This window comes from Miniopterus natalensis, chromosome 18, assembly GCF_054644295.1.
Source record: "Miniopterus natalensis isolate mMinNat1 chromosome 18, mMinNat1.hap1, whole genome shotgun sequence".
Taxonomy (NCBI): domain Eukaryota; kingdom Metazoa; phylum Chordata; class Mammalia; order Chiroptera; family Miniopteridae; genus Miniopterus; species Miniopterus natalensis.
The window spans coordinates 6,040,297-6,067,257 of NC_142098.1; the positions used below are offsets into that span (position 1 = coordinate 6,040,297).

The following is a 26,961-nucleotide window of genomic DNA, read 5'->3' on the forward strand; positions in this document are numbered from 1 at the left end:
AAGAGCCAGAGACCAGACACGACCGGAAGGGCAGGGAGACGGGCAGTGCCAGGGCAGTAGGGGGAGCAGGGGGAGAACCCACCCGTATGTAGTGTGAGCTCAGCGGGCAGGGCCCAGGTGAGAAATGTCTGCGTCAGAAGCGGCGGGCGGGCGGCAGCCCCCCACACCCTCCGAACGGGGACCGGCCAGCTGCGGCCGCCGAATGCCCTGCCTCCCTGTCCTGCAGCTGCTGTTAAAGCCCAAGTTCAGCAGCGTGGAGAAGATCAAGACGATTGGCAGCACGTACATGGCAGCTGCCGGACTCAGCGCCCCCTCGGGGCATGAGAACCAGGTACTCGGCCACTCCGGTGGCCTCGGTCCCAGCCCCATGAGGTGAAGTTCAACAGTCCCAGACCCCTCACCTAACGGGGCGCCTCCATGCCCTGACCGTGAGGGGGGGGGGTGTGGGGCAGGTCCGGGCCCTCTGCAGGAGCCCTGGCCCACCTCTGCCGCCGCCAGACCCTCCTGTGGGTCTCGTGCCCATGTGGTGCCCCAGATCAGGGTCCGCAGGCCTGTCCACCTAACCTGGTCAAGGCAGAAAGACGGGTGTGACCCGCCCTGGGGTATGGCCCACCCGGGGTGTGACCCGCCCTGGGGTATGGCCCACCCGGGGTGTGACCCGCCCTGGGGTATGGCCCACCCTGGGGTGTGACCCGCCCTGGGGTATGGCCCACCCTGGGGTGTGACCCGCCCTGGGGTATGGCCCACCCTGGGGTGTGACCCGCCCTGGGGTATGGCCCACCCTGGGGTGTGACCCGCCCTGGGGTATGGCCCACCCTGGCCCTGACAGCGCTCGGTCCGCAGGACCTGGAGCGGCAGCATGCCCACATCGGCATCATGGTGGAGTTCAGCATGGCCCTGATGAGCAAGCTGGACGGCATCAACAGGCACTCCTTCAACTCCTTCCGCCTCCGCGTCGGTGAGGGCTGCGGGCGCGCGGGGCTCCGTGGGCCCTCTCAGGCCCACCTACTGGGAAAGGTGCTGGAGAGCCCTCTGATTTTACAGCCCCAGGGGTGGGTAATTATTCTTTCCTTGCACATCACTGACTCGGTTACGTTTGAAAGTTTTAATAACACATCCCTACAGAAAATGGAGAGCCCCAGATCCCCACCTGTAAATAGGTGAGCTTAAAATACACCGAGCACCAAGTTACTTACCTAAGTGGTCACTGGTAGCCAACAGGCCGTTGACTCTGTTGAGGGATCAGCAGATGTAGAACAGAGCGCCACCCAGACTTGGGGCGCCCTGTGGAGCCCGCCTGGGGAAGCACCACTCCAGCCTGCCTTTACCTGTTCCGCAGGCCCTCCCTGGGCTGGCGGTGGGCTCTGTGGCCTCCCCCGAGGGACGAAGCCCGAGGCGTGCCCTCTGCCACCTGCCAACTGCAAACATTCTCTCTAGGCATAAACCACGGGCCCGTGATTGCTGGGGTGATTGGGGCACGGAAGCCTCAGTACGATATCTGGGGAAACACGGTCAATGTTGCCAGCAGGATGGAAAGCACTGGAGAACTGGGGAAGATCCAGGTAAAATCCCTCTGGGAAAAGGGTGACCAAGGAGGAAAGCCCTACGCGGGGTGAGGGGACCTGGCCTCGATCGCTGGGAGTCGAGCCATCGAGTCCTCCAGGGAGTGGATGTGCTGCCTGCTGGCTGGTCTCCACCCGCTGTCCCACCGCAGGTGCTCCTCCGGCTTCTGCAGACTTGTCTTTCCTTCCCAGGTGACCGAGGAGACGTGCACCATCCTCCAGGGCCTCGGTTACTCTTGTGAATGTCGAGGACTGATCAACGTCAAAGGCAAAGGGGAACTGAGGACTTACTTTGTCTGCACAGACACTGCCAAGTTTCAAGGACTCGGGCTGAACTGAGGGAGGCTGGCAGGGGCAGAACATGCCGGAGGCCGACTTCCTTCCCTGAAGAGCCGACGGGAGACAGCCCGTGCCGGTCACGCAGGCGTTCTGAGGGTTTGGCCACCAGCACCTCCTGACAGATGGCAGTGGGTGGCTTCCTTGGGCTTGCATGAGAGGACGTCTTAGACACGTGCGCCAGCCCCCAGCGCGAGGCGACCACAGAGCCTCCCCACGCAGGGCAGCCAGCACCTGCGTGTGCTGTTGGCGTCGGGGTCGGAACGCAGCCCACACAGCAGGAAGAGGCTCTGGAGCTTAGATGCCCCTTCAGGTCCTGGCTGCCGTGGAGGCCTTGGAGCGTGACCGCGCACACCGCTCACGGCTGGGGAGCTGCACAAGCGACACCTGTTTCTAGGTACAGGACTAAGACAGGTGTCAGGGTGGGTTGGGGACGCCTTTCGTCCCAGTGGACCAGCTACGGGATTCTCTGTTTCTCACCCAGGCATTCTGGTAAACAGCTGGAAAGTGTGTTCCACGTCGATAAATGGTTTCAAACAGTAGGAAGAAAAAAACACCAGCGTAGACACTGGCACGTGTTTGTTTTAAATGGATACATTATTAACAAGGTTTATCCTTTTGACACTTCTCAGACGCTAGACAAACCTCTTCCCTGCAGCATATTCTCTGCCTCTCTAACCACAGCCTGTAAGTAGGACCGCTGTCCAGTGTCAGCTTATGGGATCGTCCCAGCTGTGGGACGCAGTTCTGCGGAATGTGGCCCGGAGCAAGGCGGCAAGGAGTGGTGTGGCCTTGGCTCTGAGTCAGACTACTTTGATTCCAGCCTTTGGAGGTTCGGTTCAATAAGCAAAAAGCCTAGGAAGTTTGGCACAACCCACTTCTCAGCTCTCCTCTGACTCCTTCAAGCTCTCCCCTGCAAGTGCAATACATCTTTTATGCTGGACAGGAAGGAATGGAGTCTGGAGAGCATGGACACCTCTGGCACCCTCCCGTCCTTTAGTCCACGTGCCCCGAGGAGCTCCAGCCTAGGAGCACGTACTCAGCGAGGGCACGTGGAGCGGTCCCCTTCCCTGGGAAGCCGGCCCTCTCGGTTGCAGAGATGCTCTTGTTCTCACCGGATGAATCAGGGCAAGTGCAAAGACAGGTCTGTGAGCTTCGACTCACACAGACTCCGAAGTCAAAGCAGGCTCCACAGCGAGATAACCAACCTGCTGCTCCGTTTTCTGAACTGACTGCACTGCCCCGTGACCAGAGCCACCCTAGGACTTAATGCAGGTGAATGTCACTGCACAGCAGGACTCTCAGCTACAGTCACCCACGGGCCCTGAGATTACAGAGAACCGTGCACACAGGAGACTTCAGGAGGTGACAGGGTTGCAGGTGGGACGACTGGCACCGAGGGCTGAGGGTCAGCTGCCAGTTGGTCCCTCAGCAGTGTGTAGCCAGGGCAGTCTGCTGTGATACGCTGTGTCTCGCGGGGCTTGCCCTCACTTGCACACAGGTGCTGGGGGGCTGGTGGCAGCGCTGGTGTGTGGCCCGTGACCGGCACAGAATGAGCAGATCACTAGCACTTGCTGGGTAAAGGAACTGTATGGCAGAGATGCTGTAAGGGACTGAGCCTTCCTTAAACCGCCTTTTTCACACACCAGCTTCTTATAAAAAGGGCTGGCCTCCAACCTATCCTTAGAAATGGCGGCGCAGGCTGTCCGCAGGCTCTTCCGGAGTCAGGCCGACCGCCGCCCGGATGCACACCAGTGTGCGGGCCTCCTGAGCTGGGCATTTCCTACTTTCCCATATTCAAGCTACGTCTTTCTTCCAGCAACAGAGATTCTGATCGGGAGTCTAAAAAATAATTGGTTACCATTAAGGTATGTTTATTTCCAATTAAAGCACTGTGCTCAGATGAGATTAATCTTCGATGATCACAGTATATAACTGACCATAAGAGTCACCTGCAGTTATTTTTATAAACCGGTTTTCTAATTACCACGTCATTCCTTCACAGGTGTCATTTTGTTCTGTGACAAGTCTCTTTTTAACACTGACCTTTCTATGGGTTAAGGACCTGCTTAAGTTTCCACTAAGGTGGCCTCAGTGACTCTAGTGAAAAGTCCCCCCGAGGTTCTCTGATTTAACTTAAGGAAACTTTCTAATGGGGAAAACCTTTACCCACTGCACGTGCGCATAGTAGGTCAATGTACAGAACTACTCAGATAGCTAGGGGTTGTTCTGTACACTGAGTATTTATAGATCTGCAGTGTTTGTTTTAAAATGTTGTGTTTCATTTTTATAAAGTACCAGTGTTCCTACTTGGTTTAGGTTTTCATATATTAAATTACCAATAAGGAAAACCGGAATGTCTTGACTTTGTTTTCTTGGTCTTCAGGAACTTATCTTAGCTAAAGTAGGGTTAAAGTTCAAGGACCGTGACTGCTGATTGCATCTGAGCCAGGAGGAAGCTGCACGATCAGCCTCCTGAGAACTCTGTCCCAGTCAGCTCCACCCTACTTTCTAAAGCTCCGTGTGGCAATAGGCCCAGCCATATGCCTTCCTCCCAGGGGCCACTTTTAATCATCAGGTGTGACCAGGTAAGAACAATTTGGTTCTAGTTTAACCAAAGCTAGACTGTGGAAAAACGAGGGATTTCAGTTATTTGGAGGACTTGTTTCCTTTAATGGATGGTCATGAAATAGGCACTGAGCTGATATGTATCGCCCAGTTCGTAGTCCCAGGGTCAGCTTTGGTATGCAACAGAAGGCCAGTCCAAAGTTTAATTGTTCCAAAGTTTAATTAAAAACACAATTTACAAATATTTAATATCTTCTGAAAAGCATTTCCAAACTAAGAATGAAAAAATATGTACATAATATATAATCAAATACCAGTTAGCCTCAACTCCCATCGGGTTCACACTCAGCAACATCAATCTTTTTAGCTTCTTCAAAATCTGAAAGAAAAAAATACTTCCTTTAGCATTTTTTCCCCTTTCGGTGGAAAGGTAGTGTCCAGAAGGGGAAGTGCTGTCAGCCCTTCCTTACAGGTACAGGTTAAAGCTATGTGCGTTATTGTGATCACTGTAGCTCTTTTTGCAAATGTGTAAAACCTTCAATTCTGTAGAGACATGGAAAGAACTAGAAGTAGTTCACACACTAAACATGCAAAGGTAAACCCTGTCAAAGGCCGTTGCCCTCAACAGGGGCACGCACCTTCTGTGAGATCCACCAGGCTGCTTTCCACACTGGGGTGGGGGATGGAAATGCCCATCGCTTTCCGAACCCCATAAGTGCTGACGACATCACCCGGAGTTACTTGCTGTGCAAGTTCTTTAAGGTTATTGGTCACCTGTTCAGCTAGAAAAAGAAAATCAAAATATTCTAGGTACTGAAATGTGGTTTCTTTAGATAAAAGTTAAAAGAACAAGTACAGAAGTATAAAGATTGAAGTGTCCACCTTCTCGACACTCAGTGTCACTCTGAGCCCTCCTCGCGCCAGAGGTGCAACCTACCGAGATGTATCTCTCTGTACGAGGGGCCCAGGAGACAGACCATGTTGGGAGGGGGCCTGGTGCTCAGGCGCTCGTTCTGGGCTTCCTGGAGCTCCCGGAGCAATCTGGTGGTCTCGTCCAGTTTTCTCTGGAACACCTCAGCTTCTGTGGTGAGACAAAGAACACATTACACCTGGTCGGTTTGGCTCAGTGCTTAGAGCATTGGCCTGTGGACTGAAGGGTCCCAGGTTCGATTACAACCAAGGGCACGTCCCCAGCTGCAGGCTCGATCCCCAGCCCCAGTAGGGGTGTGAGCGGGAGGCAACCAGTCAATGTGTCTCTCACATCGATGTTTGTTTCTTTCTCCCACTTCCACTCTCTTGGAAAAACAATGGAAAAGTATCCTAGGGTGAGCATTAAAAAAACCCAAACACATCCTGGTGTTTCATCTTGAGTGGTAAACTGAGTCCCATGCTTTGGGATTTACTGTTTAGCCCCCTCAGTGAGACCCCACCACAGGCATGCTGTGCTGTACTGCCCCTGAAGCCTGGTCAGTGGTGAATGGCTCCATTATCTGCACTAAGGGGACAGTCAGTCTTGATGGCCGTTATCAGGTAGAGCTCCCATCAAAACCCCCTGGAGACACTCACCTTCGGAGTCAAAAACTTGGATGGGAGCACCAAAGTTTGCTACCGCTTCCAGGGCTGTGAGCCTGTCCTGACCACTGGAGTCTAAACGCCCCGCTGGCTCTATTTCTGTAACCTGCTTGGGAAAAGGAAAGAGTGAGTCGAGCTTGCTAAGCCCTGATAGTGCTAGAATGAGAAACCAGTGAGATGGCCTGTTTATAGCCCAGTTATCCCACCTGCTCACTTTGCAGTTATAATTTGATGTGTATAAAAATGTCATTCCCAAAGCCTGGCAAGTGTCCATAAATCCATCCTCGCTAAGGCAATGGAGTGTTTTATACAATCTGCATCATTTGTTTCACATGCCAGCAACTCAAAATATAAGACTGACAATAGCCTAGGACTGCTGAGGCTGTGAAGAGCTTTCAGTCACTGTGACCAGGCCTCCTGTCCCACAGCTCACAGGCCATGTCAGCCCCCCCAGCCTGGTCACCTACGCTCCTGTAGGAGACCTTGTACACAGAGACTTCCTGGGTCTCCTCCAGGCCCCAAAGCCAGGCTGTCAGTATCACATGGGAGAAATAAATCCAAAAAGGGTGGCATTTGAATTCTGGAATCATATAACTTGTTTCTATAACCTGCTTTTTAGGACTAGGTCAAATCAGATAAGTAACCAAAGTTAATGGCTCCAGTAAGGCTGTGGTATTACACACGAAGCTCAAACAATCCGAACACCCGGTTTCTCTACTGACACACGGGCTAAAGGGTGTGGTGGAAAAGCTGTCAGTATCCAAAGTGGCCCGCCACTACTGGCCCTCGCAGCCCTGTCTTCCCCATTCCTAAGATTTGTTTCATTCTTGCCCCTCGCCAAGCACATGACTCTGGGCTCCTGTCCCTGAAAAGGACATGTGCAAACACAACCTACACCTGTGTCTGTCTTTACTTGATCTCACATCTTCAGGTTTCTGTCCCCGCAGTTAAAGGGCTAAAGTTTCTCTTTTCAAACAAAGCTTTAGCTTTACTGTTTGGGTCTTTTAGTTTATTCTCCATTTAAGTATTTTTTATAAAGAATATGACCACCTCAATTTCCTTCACTGTGTCGAGTGTCCTGGTCTGGCCTTCATCTTCAGGCAGTGACTGTAGAATAAAGAAAAAGAATCTTTTATTACAATGTATAGAGAAAGGCAAAGATTAAGGAAACAGAAAAATAGCCAGAGTTTCATGGCAAGAGAAAAGGAACAAGAATATGGATTACGGGAATATAACTTTTTAAACCAAGAAAGAATTATATACAATTACTAGCATTTTGAGAGCATACTGTGAGCCAGGAATATCTACTACTAGTGACTTCACGATGGGCAATTCTATGCCTGATCCCAAAGCTGCACATGTTCAAGAAGGTGTCTGGTGAGCAGCATAAGTACCTGAATAGAGTCTGTTTTCAACAGCAGGTCAGTCTCCGATGAGAAAGGAGGAGGACCTCTAGGGACTGTCCTGTGCTAACAGAGGCGATGCTCTCAGACAGAAGAGGGCTGCTGTGAAACACTCAAATGCTACAGAGGACGTGCGGCTGCCCACAGCCCTAGGCCTGAGATAACGCACGTACACAAACCAACAAAGACGTCACCCTTTTCTGAAAGGCTGTATTGTGATTTATTTAACCAATTCTCAATTTTTAAAAGTTATAAACAATATATCCTTATATATAACTTTTTTCTTATTTTCTAAAATATATTCTGAGAATAATAACTTAGGTCCAAGGGCAGAGAAACTGTAAATCAGAACATTGCCACATGAGCCAAATGAGCGCTTTTCAATTTTAGTTCAAGACTGTTAACAGACGGGAAGGGCACAGTAAAAACACTGTCCTGATGTGAACGTGACCGTCTGGGTTGGTGTTCAGACTGCACAGCAGCTCTCAGAACCCAAGGAGCTGACTCAGATTCACTGACAGGTCACCCCGACGGGCCCACAGGTACGAGGAGGGCAGAGGACAAGGCAACTCCAGCCATAGCCACCAGGAAGTCATGACCCCCAAGAGATCCAGGTTCCCATGACTATGGTGACAAGGACATTCTGGAGATCAACTCCCCTCTACACCAGAAGGAACATTTTCTGGTTCTAATCTTTGGCCAAATCTTTAAATTGTCCCAGATCATGAGCTCTGTCCAACGGAACTGAAGGCAGTTTACAAGTGTTAGTAAAAGACGGCAACAAGGAAGCCGCTTCCTTCGTAGCCTGAGGTTCCACCATGTTATTACTGTGGAATAAAGAAAAGGAATTCCCTAGCATTTCAGTCAGCTCAGCTTGCAGCCAGCAAGCAGGACTTCCCTGTCAGGGTTCAGGGCCCCGGAGTTGCTCACCCCACTTCTGACTCCTGCAGGCCCAGGATCAGATGATGACAGTCCTCTGCCCTTGGATCCTGGTACCCACATTATCCATTTCCGTTCATTGTCCTCCACCCGTGGGCTCCACCCGGGCCGGGCTGTCTTCTCAGGGGAATGGAGTTCAGCCGTCACACTGGTTAAGCCCATGGTTTCATAACACCACATGACTAATGCTTGAGCACCAATAACAAATTACTCTGTTTCTTTAGCATTCTTACCGTCTCCAACTCTTGCAGGGTTCTAGAATGCCCTCCTTTAGTTAGAACATCCAGTAAACTATCTGCCATGACGTATGGATAATCTTGGCATGTGGCCAAAAACTCATGGATGCTGAAAGAGAGCGTGTTGGGAAAGTCACTGCCATATAAATCATCTCCACGGGCTCAACCTTCCTATCACAGCCAACTGTTTCTATCAGATGCCCTTCATCTATACACCACAATGTCAAACTTCCTACCTAGGTACAACACTGTATTTACGTATTTGCAGCGATACATTCATCATCATGACAGAATGAAACAATATCAATACAGTGAAGTGAAATGCTGGGGAAACTGTCAAAGAAAAATGAGCTCAGTGATGGAGGGTCCAGGGCTCAGCTGGTAAAGTTCCATGCTCCTCCCGGGGTGATTTTATCTACCTCATGACTTCCACAGGTACTAAGCCTCTCAGTCCGCCTCATGTCTGAACCACACCCTTTAGATAACACGTCTGTAGATCAACACTTTAGAAAAACGTGGCACTCACAATACTGATGAGCTGGTGACTCACCTGAAATCGCTGGGAACATCAGAGTCATCTTCCCCGTAGGTGGAATAGATGAGATCAGAATCGTCCTTGCTGATATTGGCAAACGTGGAGTCATAGTGTGGTGCATAAGAACCGTAGGGCCCATAATTCAAGTACAATACTGTTGATGAAGATTCAGCACTTCAATACTATGCTTTATTTGTAGCGGTCTATTTTCTGCTTTAGTGAGCACTATTCCCCTCTAACTTGGCTACTTCCACTGGTACACAAACCTAAGGTAGACATTTCTCCCAAACAGATGCTTATGAAGTAGCAGCTCAGGTGAATTTGCCCCCACAAAGGGGAGAGGAGATAAGAATGAAACTTATTTTGAACACTAATACCTGACTTTCCAGGTCTTCCGAAGTTAATAGCTCATTAAAATCGAAAAACCACCAGCAAGTCAGTGAACGAAGCAGCAAATGGAAATTGTCCTGGTGGAGCCTTACCTGGAGTCACTTTGTTCCTTTTGTCTTCCCTGAAGCCCTGCAGGGTATTCACTCCAGACTGAAGCCGCCCAGTGGTCATGCCCAGCCTCACAGGGCAGTAGCCGGGCTCTAGAATAAGACGGGCGCAGTAAGACGGGCGCCACGGAGGCAGCTCGAGTGGCAGTGAGCTGAGTGGAGCTCTGCACAGCGTGGCACACGCAGCTTCATGCCATCTATGTGACTGCAAGGAGGCGGGGAGTGCTTACCATCCCCATTTTTAACATAGAACCTGAGCTTAGAAAGGCAGGCATGTGGCCAGGACACAAACCTAGTCCTTCTCATTACTCCCTACTGCTTCCTGGAATCCTCCATAATCATGCTGCATTCTGCTTCAAAAGAAGATTGAAAAGTTGGACCTTTTAAGGTTATGATGGAAGTAAACCAGGAGAAAACATCAATAAAAGACTAAGGGAAACTACCTGATTAAAGACAACTCCTAACACTCAGAAGGAATATATACAGTGCGGAATAGCCTTTAAAGAGGACCTCTAAACCAGGAGCAAGCCCGAGGACAGTGAGGATCTGAACTAAGCTGAGGACTGAGGGGATGGTGTCGGAGAAGGTGTGGCCTCTGGCCACGCCCAGAGAGGCCGAGCTCGCTCTCCTGGGTTGAGAGTTCTGGTTTTTTGTACCAAAATGGCCCAGCGGTAGCAGCTACTGCTAAAGCTGGTCAGTGTGACAACATACGTGAGACACTGACCATCTACAGCACATCTCTCCCTCTCAGGAAGCAGCCCTGAGTTGGTGTCCTAGGGGGTACTGGCGCCTCCACCAGGGAGATGAAAGTGAGAAGAGGGCATTTTCCACTTACACCAGTAAGCTGGCCCTGGGGGAGCTGCTGGGAGCGTTAGGAGCCAGGTCAGCTTTGGCCAGTTTGCTAATGTCTATAGGGACTGGAAAACCAGGAGACCCGACCAGGGGCAGAGACCAGACCCTTGGCTACAAAGAAAGGAAGGGGCAGATCTCACGGTGTCACCTAAATCAAGTCAGCTGCATCTCCAAATACTGAGGTTTCACTACAGCTATACTAGAAAGAGCAATGTTCTCGACCCAGTGGCAGTTTCTTTGGCTCAACACCATATAAATTCCTACCATAAAAGTTCACGTGAAAGTAGAAAATGAGCTTTGCTTTGAAACTGGTGTCTCTTCTTCTGCGTGAAGGTGTCCTGGAACATTTCCTGAACGGAATGCATGCTAGCACCAACAGGCTCGTCTTCAAGTGCGTCAGGCCCCCTGCTTCAAGGTTTCCTTACCTGTGGTCCCCACTCCCTTACCATTCTGGGATCAACCTAAACATCACCTGGCTAAGGAAGCCTCTCTGACCCTGAGACACCAGGGAGGCACCTTCTGCTCTATGCCACACAGCTGCTCCGTCCCTTTTTGGTGCTGACTCACGGAAGAAAAGCTGCCACCTCTACATGTAAACTTGTTGGCCCATCCTTTCCCTGCCCCAGAGCAAAGGGGAAGGAACTGGTCTCTCTGTTCTGTTCCCTACTATTCACCCACCCCACTCCCAGCTCCTAAGACAGTGCCTTGTCCACAGTAAACAATAAACATTAGAGAATATTTCCTGAAGTATACAATTTCTATTGTTACTCACTTTGGTATCCCCAATTACCTCTCTCATAATGGAATTGTGAAATGGGTATTTATAAAATAAATGAACATTCTCACATTTGCTCATTACAAGATTATTTCCCCTCAGATGAATGACAAGAAGTTCCTATTTTTACATCAAATTTAAAAATATCTCCTATACTATTTCCAATAAAATATCATCTGAGAAAATAAAAATATGACTGAAGTTATGAAACAGAGATTCTCGAACTTCATAAACTTTCCACCGACCTGTGAAAGACCATGCTGTTAGGTGTGTGCTACTCCGTCACTATGATAGCAACATACAGTCAGCTGAGTTTATGATGTCACAACCTGAGGGTTCTGAGATCCTGGAGAAATAACTGAGCATACAGACCAGTCTCTAAAGAGCAGGGCTAGAAATTACTGTCTCATTTTTTGGCTTTGTTAATAGTGGGTCTGATATCTAGGGCTTTGTGTTATCTATATAGTACTATTTTAGGATGAAGAGAAGTTAGGCTAGCTGTTAACATGAAATACATGATGTCTACCCAAGTTCTTTGTACATACTGATACAGCCAGACTGATCAATATTCAGGCTTGCTGCTTTATAATGTTACCACAGGTTACACTGCTCTGACAAACAGCAAGCTTGTGTGCAGTCTGATTCTGAGAACCCACCTCCTACAACTGGATCCACAGGGTGCAGAAGTCCCAGCGTCGTCGTTCCGTCTGGTTTTCTTCTCTCAAATTCACACTGCAATGACGCAAAGTATTCAGACAGCACAAATGGTTTTATGTATATCATATGTATCACACTAGAAAGCTTTACTCTAGTCAAACTTACATTACAGGTAGCTATCACATTACACTCAGATACTGACTTTCACACCTGTTTCCTATACACAGGCGCTGACGGGCTAAACAGATGATGGTTAGGAAAATCTCAGGATCTGAAACCACTATGTGGGTGCTAAGGCCCCCTAGTTCTGCCGCCTCTGCTTAAAAAGGAGGACACTGAAGACCAGGAGAGGGGGAGACCTGCCCAAAGTCACATATTACTCCATTTGGTTTTAAAACCAGAATGCTAAACAGTATGATTTCAAAAGACCAGAGTATCCATATTTTCTTGTTAAGCTTAAAATAAAGTATGTCATTCATTTTCCAATTTTAGAACACACTGAAAATCCAATAGAAGAGGGCAAGATTAATCATGTAATTGACAAATATTAATTTTTCTGATCTGAGTGTTGTGCTGAGGAGCTCTAATGCAGATGTGGGTTAAAAGTACACAGAATTTAAGGACCATTCAGACCACTGGGTCAGTGGGTACTGAGGAGATAGGAAAAGCTCCGGCACCTGACTATTAACCAGCCGCCGGGTCAGCTTCCCTCCGGACTCCTTCACGATGCGGTCAAGCTGCTCCTGCTCTCTTTCTAAATTCTGGCTCTTCACTTTATCGTCAAGCACATCTTTGTCTTTCCTGAAAAAGGTAAGGTGAAACATTGAAACTAATTCCAAATATGAAAGCAGCTGAGATGGTGACGCGTTATCATCAGCTAGACTCTGTTCCCTAATGAACGCCTGGGGAGGCCCCGAGTGAGCAGACAAAGGCAAACCCGTATGTCAGCTCCCTTCCTCCCTTTGGGTCCAGTGTTATGTACCTTGAACATGTTCCTCAGTACAGTCACAAAAATGAATTCTACCAAGAATATATTTTGAAGGAAGAGTGACATTTTAAAGTTTGATTTTTCATAATAAATATGCATTTAAAATATATAAATCTTAGAAACAGAACAGAAACTTGTCACAAGTTTACTTTTGTTGCATTGTGACAGCAGAAACCCCAAACTGCTAATTAAAACCCTTTTCCGGAGTCAACAGTGAGGTGCTGGGCTTCAGGGCTGGTCGCCAGAGGTGTGCATGGGGCCAGCCCTGCTGGCTGCTGCCTGATGGGGCCAGTGGGAAGTCACCACCCCACAGGCTGCCGTCTAGTGGACACACACACACCCCTCTCAGTGACAGCCGCCTATTCAGGAAGTAGCTTTAGCCCTGCTTAGGCTTAGCTACTGTCTCAACTCCTTTATGGCATGCGGTAATGAATACACACCATCCCCTCAACATGTACTTCTACTTACCCAAACTCACTGACAACGAGTCCCTAAAGAGAACCTAGTGGTTTTAAAACTAGTTTCATAAGAATAGGCACTCAAAGCCGCTTTCTCAACTGTGCCTGGATAACTCCACATGGTGCTTGAGAAGAGGACTTTTATGCCAAAACCAACTAGCCACGGGCAGCCTGGAACTGGCCTTCCCAAGGTAGGCAGTGCATCGGTCTCCCCCTGATAGCTTGCAAAAGACAGCGGAACCGTATCCTGCGATCCTTACTTCCTGTTTTCCTTGCTGGGACTCTTGAAGGCTTGCGCTTCCATCTCGCCGGTGTCGTCCTTTTCCGTGGGCCAGCAGCCGCTGTCCTCCCCGCTCTGCGAGGCGTCTGTGCCGTCCTTCTGCTTTCGACTCTTCTGCAGATCTGCCATGAAGTCTATGCTCTGCTTCAGGCTCTGGATTCTCTCCTAAAAATTCAAGGATATTCTTACTGTATGCTTGTCGTTAACTTTTAAAGTAGTGCAGCATTCTTCTCACAAGGGCTTATGCTCATCTTGTGACTGACTTGGGAAGATGAAATGTAAATACACCAAGAGCATTACATTCAGGCACCAGGACAGTGAAGTCTATCCTTTGACTCAGACAACTTAACTTCTAACCTACGAGGTGGCTTTACAATTTTTTTGCATCATCAGAAAGTTCACAGAAGCGAACGTGTGAATAAAGACTAGGCATTCTTCGCAGTACTAAATTTAGAAAGTCAAGTTTGGTTTAATAGCATGTTAGAACTTTTTATTTAACAGAATGGCTTATCGTCTGAATTTTAAGAATTATCAGGTATTTTAGACCTACAGCACATGAACATGTGGTCTCCCTACACTGCATCACAGGATGGCCACTGGCGACCCTGGGGAAACATGCCCGAGAAGGGAAGGTGCCTAGCACAACTGCCTTCCCAGAGCATGTAATGGTTCTCACCAAAGAAACCTTGTTTCTGCTTGGTGACATCTGCTTAATTTTCCACCGCACTGATATGCTGTAAAGTTTTTGCTGTGGTTAAGGGCTTGAGGTTTCTGGAGGCAGATCTGTTCCTAGTAACGCCTCTGCCTCTGAACCTTGTCACAGCATAAAACATGGAGGGCAGTCTCCTTAGGGATGCGTAGCAACAGCAGGGAAGGCTTTTGCAGAATAATAGAAACTAGGAACTAGAAAGGGCCAGAGGTCATTCAAATAAGAACAATGTCCAGAAATGCTAAGTGACTCATCTAAGGTCACAGAACCAGGGACTAGGACCAGGCCCCTTGTTGCCCATGACTGGACTAGCAGTGCAGGCTGTGAGAGCCTCAGGAACATGGACCTATTATTCTTACTGAACTTTTATTTTAAAGTAATCTTAAAACTATAAACATATTTTATTGTAGATGAAGATGTGAGTAGAGGAGAAAATAAAAAACCTTGTTAATTTATTATCTAGAGAGGAACAGGCTGTACAGCAGTGCAATGGCAGAGCCAGGACTTGAACCCTGATTAATTGGATTCCAAAGCCATTGTGCTACAAATAATACTGTTTTTACTATAATGCAGCATCCTCATGTTTATGTAGGTGATGAAAAGTTATTCTACATACGCCCATTCTTTATAAAAATAACATGTCTATTAATTGCCATTATTTGTGTGTAACTGAAAAAATAGAGAAAGACTGCTCTACAATCTTTACAATGAACATTCAAAACAATGATCTTGTAAAAGACAGACACCATTTGTGGAAGGGTGTATTGGGCTCTCCTGGGAGCACTGCTCTGTGAGGAGTTAACTCAGGTCTAAATTTAAACATGTAAAAATCACTGTTTTGAGGATCCCTCCCATCTAGGGTGGAGAGAATAGTCAACAGGAAGCTATAACACAGGATGGGTAGGGCTCCTCAACAGGAAGAGGTCTGAGAAAAAGGAAGATAACAGAGGGAAGGGAAAGTGGAGAAGAAACTGTATTTTCTGTGCCCCAGCCACCCCACCCCCAGGTAAAATCCAAGGGATACTGAAATCTTTCTCATATTATATTAACTACATTATTTAAAGACGGTAAATGATGATGAATGGCAATAGTGGTAAATCAAAGTTGATAAACTTACTTTGGATATGCTATCCCTGCGAATTAAACTTTCCCCTAGACATTCATGTACATAGTCTGGAGTGACCAAAGGCTGCAACTGCCAGAAGTACTTTCCTTCAAATGCGGTAACAATAAGCATCTGCAGGTTTTTAAATCTGGAACATGGCTTGGTTCTGAGCCTTTCTGCCAAGACTGGGGTAAACATTTTACATTCCCCTTTCCTCTGCAAATTTTGCCGAAGATGGGTAACTGAGTTACATCACAGTTTCCCAAGTTTTTAGGAAAGGATGGTAACTGATGTCTAAATATTAGGAGTGCAAGAATAATTGTCAATTCAAATGTTTTTCTTTCCCTTGTTAAGTGGATCCAAGAATCTTTCAGAGCCCGCACAGACACTCAGACATGTGCACACCACGGCAATTCTGTAATGTAAAATGGACACAGATGAGCACCATCAAAGCTGGAAAACCATGTGCATCTATGACTCATCCCTAGTGTCCTGTAACTCCTCTGGGTCTGAGCTCAAGCTCTTAATTGTGGCTTTTCTCCTCCTTGCTGTCCTATACCTACTCATTTCTTTGCAAAACCCCTCTCCTGCTCTGTCACAATCTCCTCGATGCCAGGTCTCGTCTTATGACAGCAGTTACTGCTAGCAACGATCTCAGAGGGCACAGGTCAAAAACCCTCTCCTGCTGCAGTGGTTGATGTCCTGCCCGAGGTCCACAAGTTACTGGGAAAGAGCCTACACTAGACTCACCTTCTGACTCCTGCTGTGGTAAGGAGTGTCTGTTAATTTCCCATCCCACTCAGAGCTGTGAGTGAAACTTCCATGATGTGACTTATCCCAGGAGCTCTCCTTTTCTCCCATAGCGATCACCTCAATTTACCCTTCAAGGTCTGTAGTCAGCCTTCGCTCCCAAATGACACCCACATAATTTCCTGTCACTGTCTACAGCATCTCTCTGGAATCTGTAATGTTTAAGCTGTCTCAGTCATGCAGTTTGATGGCGTGTCTGTGCCTCTGTGTGCATTTTTCCCACCTCGAAAGCCTCATTAGGCACTGGTGCCTACCCTTCACGGGAGGGACTGCTCCTGTCAAAGGTGGCTATGAGACAGTTCCAAGTTACTGCTCATTTGTGTGTTTTCTTTCTTTCTACTAGGATTTCCCGTGCTTCACCAGAACATCAGATCCCATCCCTACAAAGGGTTAAGAGAGCTTCCTCCTAAAAGGTCTCATAACTCACCTTATCAGCCTTACCCTGGAATTCAGGTTGGTGTTTCTTTCACAGAAAGTATAGGTCTATCTGGTGAGTATCAATTCAAGAGCCTCGTATAAATAATTACAAGTGAATACGAATATTTATTTGAATCAATTCCAAACAAGAATCTTCCTGCTTTAATTTTCTTCTTTATATTAAAATGTTTTCACTGAGTATTTCAACTTTAATATGACCTGCCTATACAATAAAACCAGTACCGAACTGGATATGTATTACTATGACCAAAAACAAAGGCAGAGAAATTTTATAATAATTATTACTTATGAAAAAGAATTTTCTTTACCTGGCTAAGAATTTTCATTCCTGAGTGTAACAGTTTCTTTGCAGCTTTATAGTAAATGGTCTCTGGTTTGTTGTAAATCATAGCATTAGTACACATAAGTTTGAAGTTGTCCTGCAGAGAGATTAAGGGGGAAAATGCATTAAAACAAAACAAAGTATCCTTCTTTTCCAATTTGAAATCATACAGGTCTTCAAAAAATTAAAAACAAAAAACCCTACCTTCTGCTTCCACTGTTTACTAAACAACACTAATAGCAATTTATTAAGTTTTAAGACTCACAAACAAAACAAATACTGCTAAATTAATTTAAATATCCTACTACATTCTTTTCCAAATTCTTAAATATTCATAACTATATAAACTTCCAATACCAAGATGAAAATTTAAATCTTATTGCACATAAAATTAGAAAATACTTCTATCATATATTTAATAGAATAATCTTAACTGAGTTGTTAATTTAATTAAAAATATTACTCTTCAAAACACACCTTAAGTATCCATTTTTTTATGAATTAAATGTTTTATTTCAGATCTTGACTGAAAACTGGGAACAGGGCTAAATTATCACAATATTTCCTACTAAATCCAAATGAACTGAGCAAAAATGTTACAATGTTTACACTAATTTTCTTTTACCTGTTTGGGTGCTATTATAAGCTAAACATAGTTTACAGAATGTTGCAAAATCATGCCAAGGTGAAATAAACAATACAACCTCAAAGAGCTGAAACATGTAAACGGAGGAGCCAAATTACCAAAACCGTACTTTTGGTTAAAATTTCAAAGATACAAATGTGCTGGAGAATGCAATTCCACAGCACATTTTCATGTTTAAGTAATTTTTACACTGTATAAATGTGAGAGTGATTACACCAAGGCCTTATTAAGCTAAAATGATAAAAACCAAAACAAACAAAAAATCTGATGTCCCTTCCCCTAAACCTAACTCCTCCAAACCCCACTATTTAATAATTAGTGATGACAGCTGAAAACAGTTAAATGGAAGGAAAACAGGTAGACTGGGCACTGTTTAACAGCACTTAAGAAGACTGACTCAAGGGTTACAGTAAATTGGTATTAAATTCAAAGTGGATGAGGTTTATTTGGACCTCAGTCCCTGGTCAAGTCTCTAACCAGTCAGGATTTTGCTGGGTCCTGCACCTCTGAGAATGTGATGAAAGCTATAGACCCACTCATTCCACAAGCCTGTGTGCGCGCACACACACGCACACACTTGAACACAGACTTTTTCATGTAATTTTAGCAGGTTCCTGGTGCCCCTAGGGGCTCATTCGTGGCTTCCCAAAGGACCCCAGGTTAAGTACCCTTGGTACATAGTCTGAAAAGCTTCCATTTCATTAAGAATTATTAAATATGTATTTGACGGAAAGCGAGGTAGGTGAGGAGAGACACAAGATGACTATTATTCGTACTAAATGACCACTGGGCCTATAACTGGCAAGAGTACTGGATTATTCTCCTGAGCACAGGTCTGATCAGCTAAGGCCATTTGTGGATTCCATGGATCTTAATACACTGTCATGTGCTAGGCTTTACTGGACTTTTGTGTAATGGCACTTGGTCATCTGAAAAGCTGAATGACCTTTCTGCATACTTTTCACATAATTAAAAAAATCTTGAACTGAATGAGCTGGATAAGCTAGTATTACTTGAGTTACAGAAAAAAATGTAGTAATGTAGAAAACTCCAAAGAGTTAAAAATACTTGTTCATTTCCATGATATGCCTCAACCACGTGCTCAGAGACACTCAGGGGCATGCTTCTCTCTCCTGTCATCACAAGACAAAGATCAGAGGAAAACTGGTCACAAAAAGAAAAAACAAAACTGTTAAGATTTTTTTCCATTAAGCAATAATAAAGTAGGAAATATCCTGAAACAGTTCTAGTCTAATTTTCACCAGATGAAAAGTTGGGAAAAGTTTCCAGTTCTCTGAATACATGAGAATGCAATTCCAGTTTTTCAGAGTACTGGAATATTATCTACACATTCAAATTGATAAAGACAATTGAATGCTGGTGTTATTCATAAACCTCAGCTGACTGACATGTGGATTAAAAAAGGAGCACATAAGGATGCAGTTTACCGTCTTATTTTCCTTTTGTAACTGATTAGGGTCCAGCCTTTAGGTCAGGTGAACACTACGATGTTTATGCAGAAAAAATAGAGGTAAAACAGGACATCTAAACCAATTTAGTTTGTGGTGGTTTCGTGTAAAGCCAATTTAAAGAACACGTGGATCCTTTTCCGTGGAAGATTAAAAAGAAAAGTATCGCCTCTCAAATCAACGTATACCAAGACTATGTAAAGACAGAGAACACTGCAACTGTAACATTAGGCATGCACATCACCTTGGTGGCTTGTAGGTTCCTTACTTGCAAGTTTTTAATTACCTTCCTTTTAAAGTTGAAGGAAATATGCTCAACAAATACCAAATGCCAAAGTGATCTATCTCAGAGAGCAACTGACTTTCATCAAAGTAGAAAATGAAATTAAACCTCTATTTAATATTTCTGGACCAGCCAATTTATTCTCTATTTTAGAAAATACACCTTAGATGTCTAGGAAAATAAACTACTCTAATTCAATTTCATTAGAATATCAATTTTACCTATATTGATCTGAAATTAAAAATCAAGTACTTCCCGGCCTGCATGGCTCAGTGGCTGAGAGTCAACCCATGAGCCAAGCAACAGGTCACCGGTTCGATTCCAGGTCGGGGCAAATGCCCGAGTTGTGGGCTCCATCCCCAGTGTGGAAGGCAGCGGATTGATGTCTCTTTCTCATCGATGTTTCTATCTCACTATACTTCTCCCTTCCCCTCTCTCTAAAATCAATAAAAAAACATTAAAATAAAAAATAAAAAAATCAAGTACCTTCTCATTTTAAAGGTTCAGAAAATATACTGTAGAACATATGAAGTTCCAAATTTTATTAAAACTGCCAAAATAATAAAAGACAGTGATGGCTTATTTCATTTGGTTTTGTATCTCCAAGCTCAAAAATGTTTTCAAAGGCAAAAATATACAAAGATTTTTGGATATTAAAGTAAACTTAATTCCTTGCAAAACAAAAGCTCAATTAGAAAGATTCTGAATACCAGACATGCATGTTTCCACCAAGATTTTGTATGTATAGGATCCAAGAGCTTGACTCTTAAATGAATAAAAGATGTTACATTGCATCATAGCTCTTTGTCCAGTCACAACACAAACAGCTATAGTTACCTTCAGCTCTTCTATGGACTGGTAGTCATTGTTCTTGATCTTTTCTTTCATAGTACTAAAATCCATTGGGTGTTTAATGATCATGGAGTAGCCGGGAGCAATAAAATCAGTCACAGGAAATGAAAAGAAAGCACTTGGGTCTTTTCTGTGAAGATATAAAAAAGGCAATTTTATTTCTACTATAAACAAATCTGCTGGTCTAGGAGAAGTCAGAAAACCCATCAGATGTAGAAAGAATCTGTAATGTGCTAACATGTTTTCCCCTGAGAATCGAAGGAGTGAGATATTATATAAGACAACTGCACTCTTAAACAGAGAATCTTCTAAAATATGCAGCCTAAACTAATCACTAACACCTCCTACACAGGGAAAAAGGAAACAAAATAAAAACCTAGCCTAACCGACCAACATCTTGACCTCTGGGAATTTAGTATTACGTGTTTTTATCAACCACGGGAAAAGGCAGAAACAGTAACTATGAATGTACACACACAATCTTCCACAAGGTTTCTAACTATAGGCGTGACCTCTGGATGGGCCACACAATTACTGCATCCCTGTGAGCATATATTTTTCTGAATTGATGGATATGATTTCCAGCACGTGTGTGTGTAGAGGGGGTACTCAAAAAATTGACATTAAAAAGGTCCTCATAATACCCCCAAACTTGAGAAACAGTGCTTTCTATCACAGGTTCGCAACTTTGTGCGTAAGAACCATTGGAGGAGCTTTATAACAATTCCAGTGGGATGGGGGAGGTTTACCTTAGACCCATGGCATCAGAATCTCTTGAGGAAGGAGGGTGGATCCAGGCATTGGTATTTCTAGGGTTAAGGATTGGTACTCGCACTGGAACATTTGGCATTGGTATCTCTAGAACTGATAGGGCTGAAAACCACTGTTTTATATATTTAAGTCATCAGAGTGATTTTTTTCCTCTGGAAATTGGGCATACTAAAGATTTCTTACTCCAAATCATCATGACAATAAAAAAATGGCTTAAAAAATAATAGCAGCAGCAACTTTTAAAATGTATTTACCATGTGCCAGGCCCAGTGGTAGATACTGGACGTATTTTATAGCTAATCCTCACAAAAGCCATCAAGTGGTATCTTCACTTAGAGATGAGGACACTGAGACTTAGAGGTCAAATCATTTGTTCTAGGTCATAAGTCTGATAAAAGAGTTAAAATCTGAACCAGGTCTATGTGAATCTGCCCTTGTTCTTCCCAGCACGATGCCCAAGCAATAAAACTGAAACACAAGAAGAAGCAAAAACATCCGGTCTAGAACTTACATGTAAACTACATGTGTGCTGTCCACAGCAATTACTGTGAGTCATATGTGGAGGACCTCTTCAGAAAATTATCTATACCCCCTAAGAAGAGTCATTTTAATACAGAGCCCCACCTGGTCTGACCAAAAACTACATTCCTAACCTGATCACTTATATTCTTTATCAGCATTAGTGCTGAGCCACAAGGATGAAGACTCATCCAATCACGACAGCTATTCAAAAATATGTTGCTCCGGACTGTAATCCCTAAACTGTCCCAAGCGACGTGAACATCCTCAAACTAAGAGAGTCCGACTTAAGTAGATTTCTTTTAAGGTGTCATCTTTAATCTATATTCTAGTCTTACAAGAAAATTAAAAGGCAGCCAGCCCTGGTGGATGTGGCTTAGTTGGTTGGAGCATTGTCCCAAAAGGTGGTGGGTTCGGTTCCTGGTCAGGGCACACACCCAGGTTGTAGGTTCAATCCCTGTTTGGGAAATGTGTGAGGCAACAGATCGATGTTTCTCTCTCTCCCTTCCTCTGTCTGAAATCAATTAAAAAATAAAATAATTTAAAAAATAAGTAAGTAAAAGGCAGCCAAAACACTCTAGTCATACATTCTAATTGAGTTGAAATGTCCACTCTTTTCGAACAAGTAATGAATTATTTATTCAAGTGTAAAGACTTGAGATGTAATTTATCAACTACTCTGTAAAGCCAAAAAGGGGGCGAGGCAACTTATGATCTTAACTGCAAAGATGAATAGGTGTTGAATACAGATAGCACTAGAGGCTTTATCTTAAAAAGTTATTTATGTGTTCTGGGTTGACATGTGAGAACAACACAGTGAGAAGAAAGTTCACTATACGAATGCATGCCCTACACCCGTGAATCCTCTGCCAACGATGAAAATGTCTTTCAGCTGAAAGCTAAAATTCTGAGAAAAGAGAGGTATCAGAATAAATATTTTAATACAGACTGCCTTACTCTTTTCCCTTTCAAGAACATTGGTTTAATTAGATACTAAAATTTTTAGAACAAATTTCTGCATTTAAAAGGGTCACATCCTATTTATAGTATTCTGTCTCCTGTTCCAGACTCAGTAATTGCTGAACTCACAGCATTTTAAGCATTGCACAAATACACAGAGAGTATTTTTATCTATTAACAAAGTGGAAATATCTGTATTGTTTATTTCTGGCTTAAAGCTTTAACATCAGGAGTTACTTCAGATTAAGAAAAAATTTGCCATTAAGAGTATTATGTAACACTCTTCAAGTTGCCAGTTAAAACAAACTAAATGAGAACATCTAAAAGTCAGCCTCTTGGAGGGCTTCTATTGCCAGGCAAAATATTTATCATCCACTTTAAAATCAAGTACATTGGATTTAGGCCACGAAGTGTGGCTTTAAATAATCAAAATAGAATAGTGTTTTGGATACTATATTTCTCATTTCAATTTCCATGTTACAATAATACTAGAAAAACCACTTACCTTTGCAATTGTCTCATCAGTTGATTCAAAGCTTCTTGAAGGGGGGTCTGCTCTACTTCTAAAGCAAAGAAGAATGGAAAAGAGCATTTTAAAAAAGAAGACTGCTTAGCTTATTTTTTTTCTATGTGACTTATCTCATATCCATCATTAAATATCTCACACAGAAATTCCACTTATTTTACAAATAAATATGAATTCAAAACTGAAGCTAATTTAAAGCTCTTATGTGTCAGAGAAATAAGAAAACTTAAAAAATTCAATTAAAAAGCTTTTAAACTTCAACTTAAAAGCTAAAAACCCAGTTCCTTTCCCTGGCTGTGCCCCATAGAACAGTATCAGCCTCCTCACTCAGGATAGTTAACAGTTATTCCAACCTTCTTGTTTGGCTAAAGAGCTCGAGAGAGGCTTCTCAGGAGGCAAGTCTAATCTTGCAGGAGCCTGGCACTGGAGGTCTTTTTCTGCCTCATTTTCCACACGGTCCCGATCTCGCTTCTTTCTATCTTCCTAAATGGAACAAAGGGAGGTAATTTAGAAATAAATATTTCAGAATACCATTAAAGCAAATTACTTTAATTTCAGCACAAAAAAATAAGATGCCACTGAAAATTCTTAAGAAAAACCTAAAAACAACCCTTAACGTATTTTACTGCCATCTACTGGAAAAGGAGAGAATAACATGTTCATGGGGGGAAAAAGTGATTTGACACTATATGCCAGGAATAACCACTTAGAAAAATAATACTATTCCTAAAAGCAAGATAACATACCTAGAAATAAATTTAATAAAAAATATCTAATACATTTTGGGGAAAATTATGAAATATTATGGAAAGGCCATTGTGGAAGATCCAAATAAAGGAAATATACCATGTTCATGAATTGAAAGACAGTCAATTTTCTCCAGAGTTATCTATAAATAAAATGTAATGCCAATCAAAACTGTAAGATGAGATTGTTCATGGAATCTGACAAGGCAATAGTATAACTTATCTTGAAGATTGAATCAGGAATAGTCAGGACAGTTTTGGAAAAGAATAAGAGTATCTTATCAGATACACAGTATTTGTATAAAATGACAGTAATTAAGACAAGGCGGGTCAGATACAGGGATAGACAAACAGACCAAGAGAACAGATTACAGAGCCCAGAAACAGACCACATAGATAGCAAGTCTGGGTATATCACAGAGTTGGCATCATTATAGGTCAAGGGCAAAGGGTAGTTAGTGCTGGGACAACTAGTTACCTACATGGAAAAAGAAAATAAAATTAGTTCTCTACTTTATACTATACACAAAAGTAAATTCCAGGTACATTAAATACTTAAATGTACAAAGCAAAGCTTTAAAACTTCAGATAAAAGAATCTTTATGACCCAAGAGTAGGGAAACATTTTCTTACCTGTAAACAAGCTAAAAGGCTAGCTACCGACTGAGATCAAATTCTTGAAATACAAATAATTCAAAGTATTAGCAAAGATTCTATAAAGAACATCTACAGATTCATGCAAAAAGGCAAATAACCGAATAGAAAATGGGTAAAGATTTCATAGGTTAATTCCTGAAATGTCAGGAAATATGAAAATTAGCTCAAGCTCCCTAGAACTCTAGGAATTATAAATTTAAAAACTAGAAGGCATTGCACATCTGACTGTCAAAAACTAAAATGTCTGTAAATGTCAAGTTCTGATGAAAATGTGGAGAAATGGGGCTCTCATACCTTGCAGATGGGTGAGTACATAGGTACACCCATTAGCAGAACAATTAGCAGTATCTAGTAAGGCTGAAGATTCTATTCTAAGTTCTTCTATTCCTGGGTTATACCCCAGAGAAACTTCTTTTCACACAGTACAGTTAAGCCTTGACAACACAGGTTTGAACCGCGTGGGTACACTTATATGTGGGTTTTCTTCAGTAAATACCTATGCTGTTTTCGATCCACAGTTGGGAGTCCCTGGATGGGGAGAGCCGAATGTACGCATTGATCTACGACATTTTTATATAGGGGATTTGAGCATTTTTGGATTTTGGTATCCATGGGGGTCCTGGAACCAATCCTTCCTAGGTACCAGGGGACAACTTAAGTTTCTGGGGAGTCAAGTTACATGCAGGAGTTTTTGACTGCAAGGTAGGGGGTGTACAGCGTCCCTAACCCATGTTGTTCAAGGGTCAACTGTATACAAGACATGTACAAGAATACTTACTGCAGCACTCACTGAAATAGTAAAAAATTAGAAACAACCCAATGCCTACTAAAAGATAAATGGGTTAATAGATTATGGCTTATTTACACAGCAGGTGAAATTAATAAGCTGAAGTTAAACTGTACTCGATCATCCTTGGGAGTGAAGTTAATTATTACGACTTCTCCCAGCTTCCAAACCAAGGTGGCAGTTACTTATTTTTATTACTGGTGTCATATCCCTTGAAAGTCTCAATCAAATTTTCTCTTCAGTAGACTCAAACTTTGTTTTAAAACATGGAAGCTGCCCGTTAAATATTTGGCATTATAGTCTTCATTCCGGGACAAAATGTGAATCTCAACAGATCCCACTGACGTCTGAAATGAGCATATACCATCGAGGACGGTCCAACAGCATCCTGGAGCCTGAGGCTCTCCCAGGTGGGACGGGCGCTCCGGGAGCAGCTCCGGACCCCGGGCACCGGCTGCGCACTCACCCGACGCGCGAGCACAGCCAGGAGCCTAATTAAATGGAAGTGCTGAAGCCCGCAGGTGCCTCGTGTTTCTGCTCGGCCCTGCTCGTCAAAACGAGGCGGCCTTTAAAGGCGTGTCGGCGGCTCGCGGGGCAAGAGGAAGAGACAGGCTGCACCGGGAGCAGGAGGCGGCGCAACCACCTTTACCTTCACGCGCCGGCGTTTCCTTCCCTTCTCCTCCCCGGGGACCTGCTTCTCGCCTTTCTTTCTCTTTTTCCGCTTTCTGTCCTTGTGTTTGTCATGATCGTTCTTGTCTTCGAAGAGGCTCGAGTCGTGCCCGGAGCTGCCGGTGGAGAGCTCGGTGACTTCGTTGCCTCCCACTTTGAGGACCAGCTTCAAGGGCTTCTCCACGTACTCTGGGAGGGGAAGGGGAGGCTCGGTCAGGGGCGGGGGGCGCGGGGAGCCCGCGGCCTGGGCGCGCAGGGGCTCCCCCAGCACCTGTTGAATGACGGGCGCTCGCCGAGGGGTGCCCCGCACGCCGCCGGGCCCCTCGGGGCCGCCTCCCCCGTCCCTACGCGACCCTCCGGGGCCCGGGGGCCGCCTCCGCCCGCCCGGGGTCTGCGCCGCGTCCAGCGGGCCGCGCCCCCTTCGCGGGTTCGGGCCTGCCCGCGGGAGGTGCGGCCCCGGCCCGCCTCGGGCGCTCGAGGGGGTGTCGACGCGAAAAGGCCCCGGAGCGGCCGCGGGCTCGCCGCCCCACCGGGGCCCGCTCCTCACCCTCGTAGAGGTGTTTGTCCGACTTGTGCTTCTTGTGCTTCTTGCCCATGTCCGACCGGGCCCCGGTGCCCGCCCCCCGCGCCAGGCCCAGGCCGTGCGCCGCCGCTTCCGGTCCGGGCCAGGCGGGCGGAGGGCGGGAGCGGGGCCCGCGAGACCCTGGGCCGCGAGGCAGGGGGACGGCGAGCGCCGGGCGGCGCGGACCCCTCGCGGAGAGACGGCGAACGAGACGCGGCCGGAGCTCGAGAGCGGCGGCGGGTCGGCGAGCGGCCAGCGCGGAGGCGGGAAAGAGGGCCCGCCGCGCACGCAGGGTGCGGCCGGCTGCGCGTGGCGGCCCCTGGCGGCTGGAGGTGGCGCTGCAGCCTGCGGGCCGGGGGCGGAGTCCGAGCCGGGGGCGTGGCCAGGGCGGGTCCTCGCCGCGAACCTCCCTTTCTCGGGTCAGTCTCCCTCTGCTGACTCTCCTCCAGCCTTACTTCCCTCCCTGCCTTGC

The 26,961-nt window shown here is 45.3% G+C and overlaps 2 protein-coding genes across 2 annotated transcripts in view; one reads left to right on the top strand and one right to left on the bottom strand.

The window, feature by feature from the left end:
* Positions 1 to 4,475, top strand: part of ADCY7 (adenylate cyclase 7) — a 52,575-nt gene extending 48,100 nt beyond the window's left edge. The window contains exons 23-26 of the mRNA XM_087827117.1: positions 227 to 331; positions 844 to 958; positions 1,438 to 1,562; positions 1,755 to 4,475. Coding sequence (XP_087683243.1) covers positions 227 to 331; positions 844 to 958; positions 1,438 to 1,562; positions 1,755 to 1,901 — 492 coding nt within the window. The 3' untranslated portion in view covers positions 1,902 to 4,475. The remainder of the gene's footprint in view (positions 1 to 226; positions 332 to 843; positions 959 to 1,437; positions 1,563 to 1,754) is intronic.
* Positions 4,476 to 4,667: 192 nt separating this feature from the next.
* Positions 4,668 to 26,582, bottom strand: BRD7 (bromodomain containing 7). Its single transcript, XM_087827118.1, has 17 exons — positions 26,475 to 26,582; positions 25,908 to 26,116; positions 23,422 to 23,551; positions 23,048 to 23,105; positions 20,278 to 20,422; positions 17,029 to 17,139; positions 13,639 to 13,823; positions 12,610 to 12,733; positions 11,932 to 12,007; positions 9,634 to 9,741; positions 9,167 to 9,305; positions 8,614 to 8,725; positions 7,089 to 7,145; positions 6,033 to 6,144; positions 5,404 to 5,547; positions 5,105 to 5,248; positions 4,668 to 4,845 (listed from the first exon to the last, which is right to left on the bottom strand). Exons 1-17 carry the CDS (start codon positions 26,521 to 26,523, stop codon positions 4,790 to 4,792), a joined length of 1,959 nt encoding a protein of 652 aa, XP_087683244.1. The 5' UTR covers positions 26,524 to 26,582; the 3' UTR covers positions 4,668 to 4,789.
* Between the last annotated feature and the right edge of the window lie 379 nt (positions 26,583 to 26,961).

Coding starts and splice junctions, on each gene's coding strand:
- BRD7 (XM_087827118.1), bottom strand. CDS start 26,523: ATGGGCAAGAAGCACAAGAAGCACAAGTCGGACAAACACCTCTACGAG. Junction 12,008..12,609: donor GGCGGCTGGTTAATAGTCAG/GTGCCGGAGCTT, acceptor GCGTCATTGCAG/TGTGAATTTGAGAGAAGAAA. Junction 5,249..5,403: donor GTACAGAGAGATACATCTCG/GTAGGTTGCACC, acceptor TTCTTTTTCTAG/CTGAACAGGTGACCAATAAC.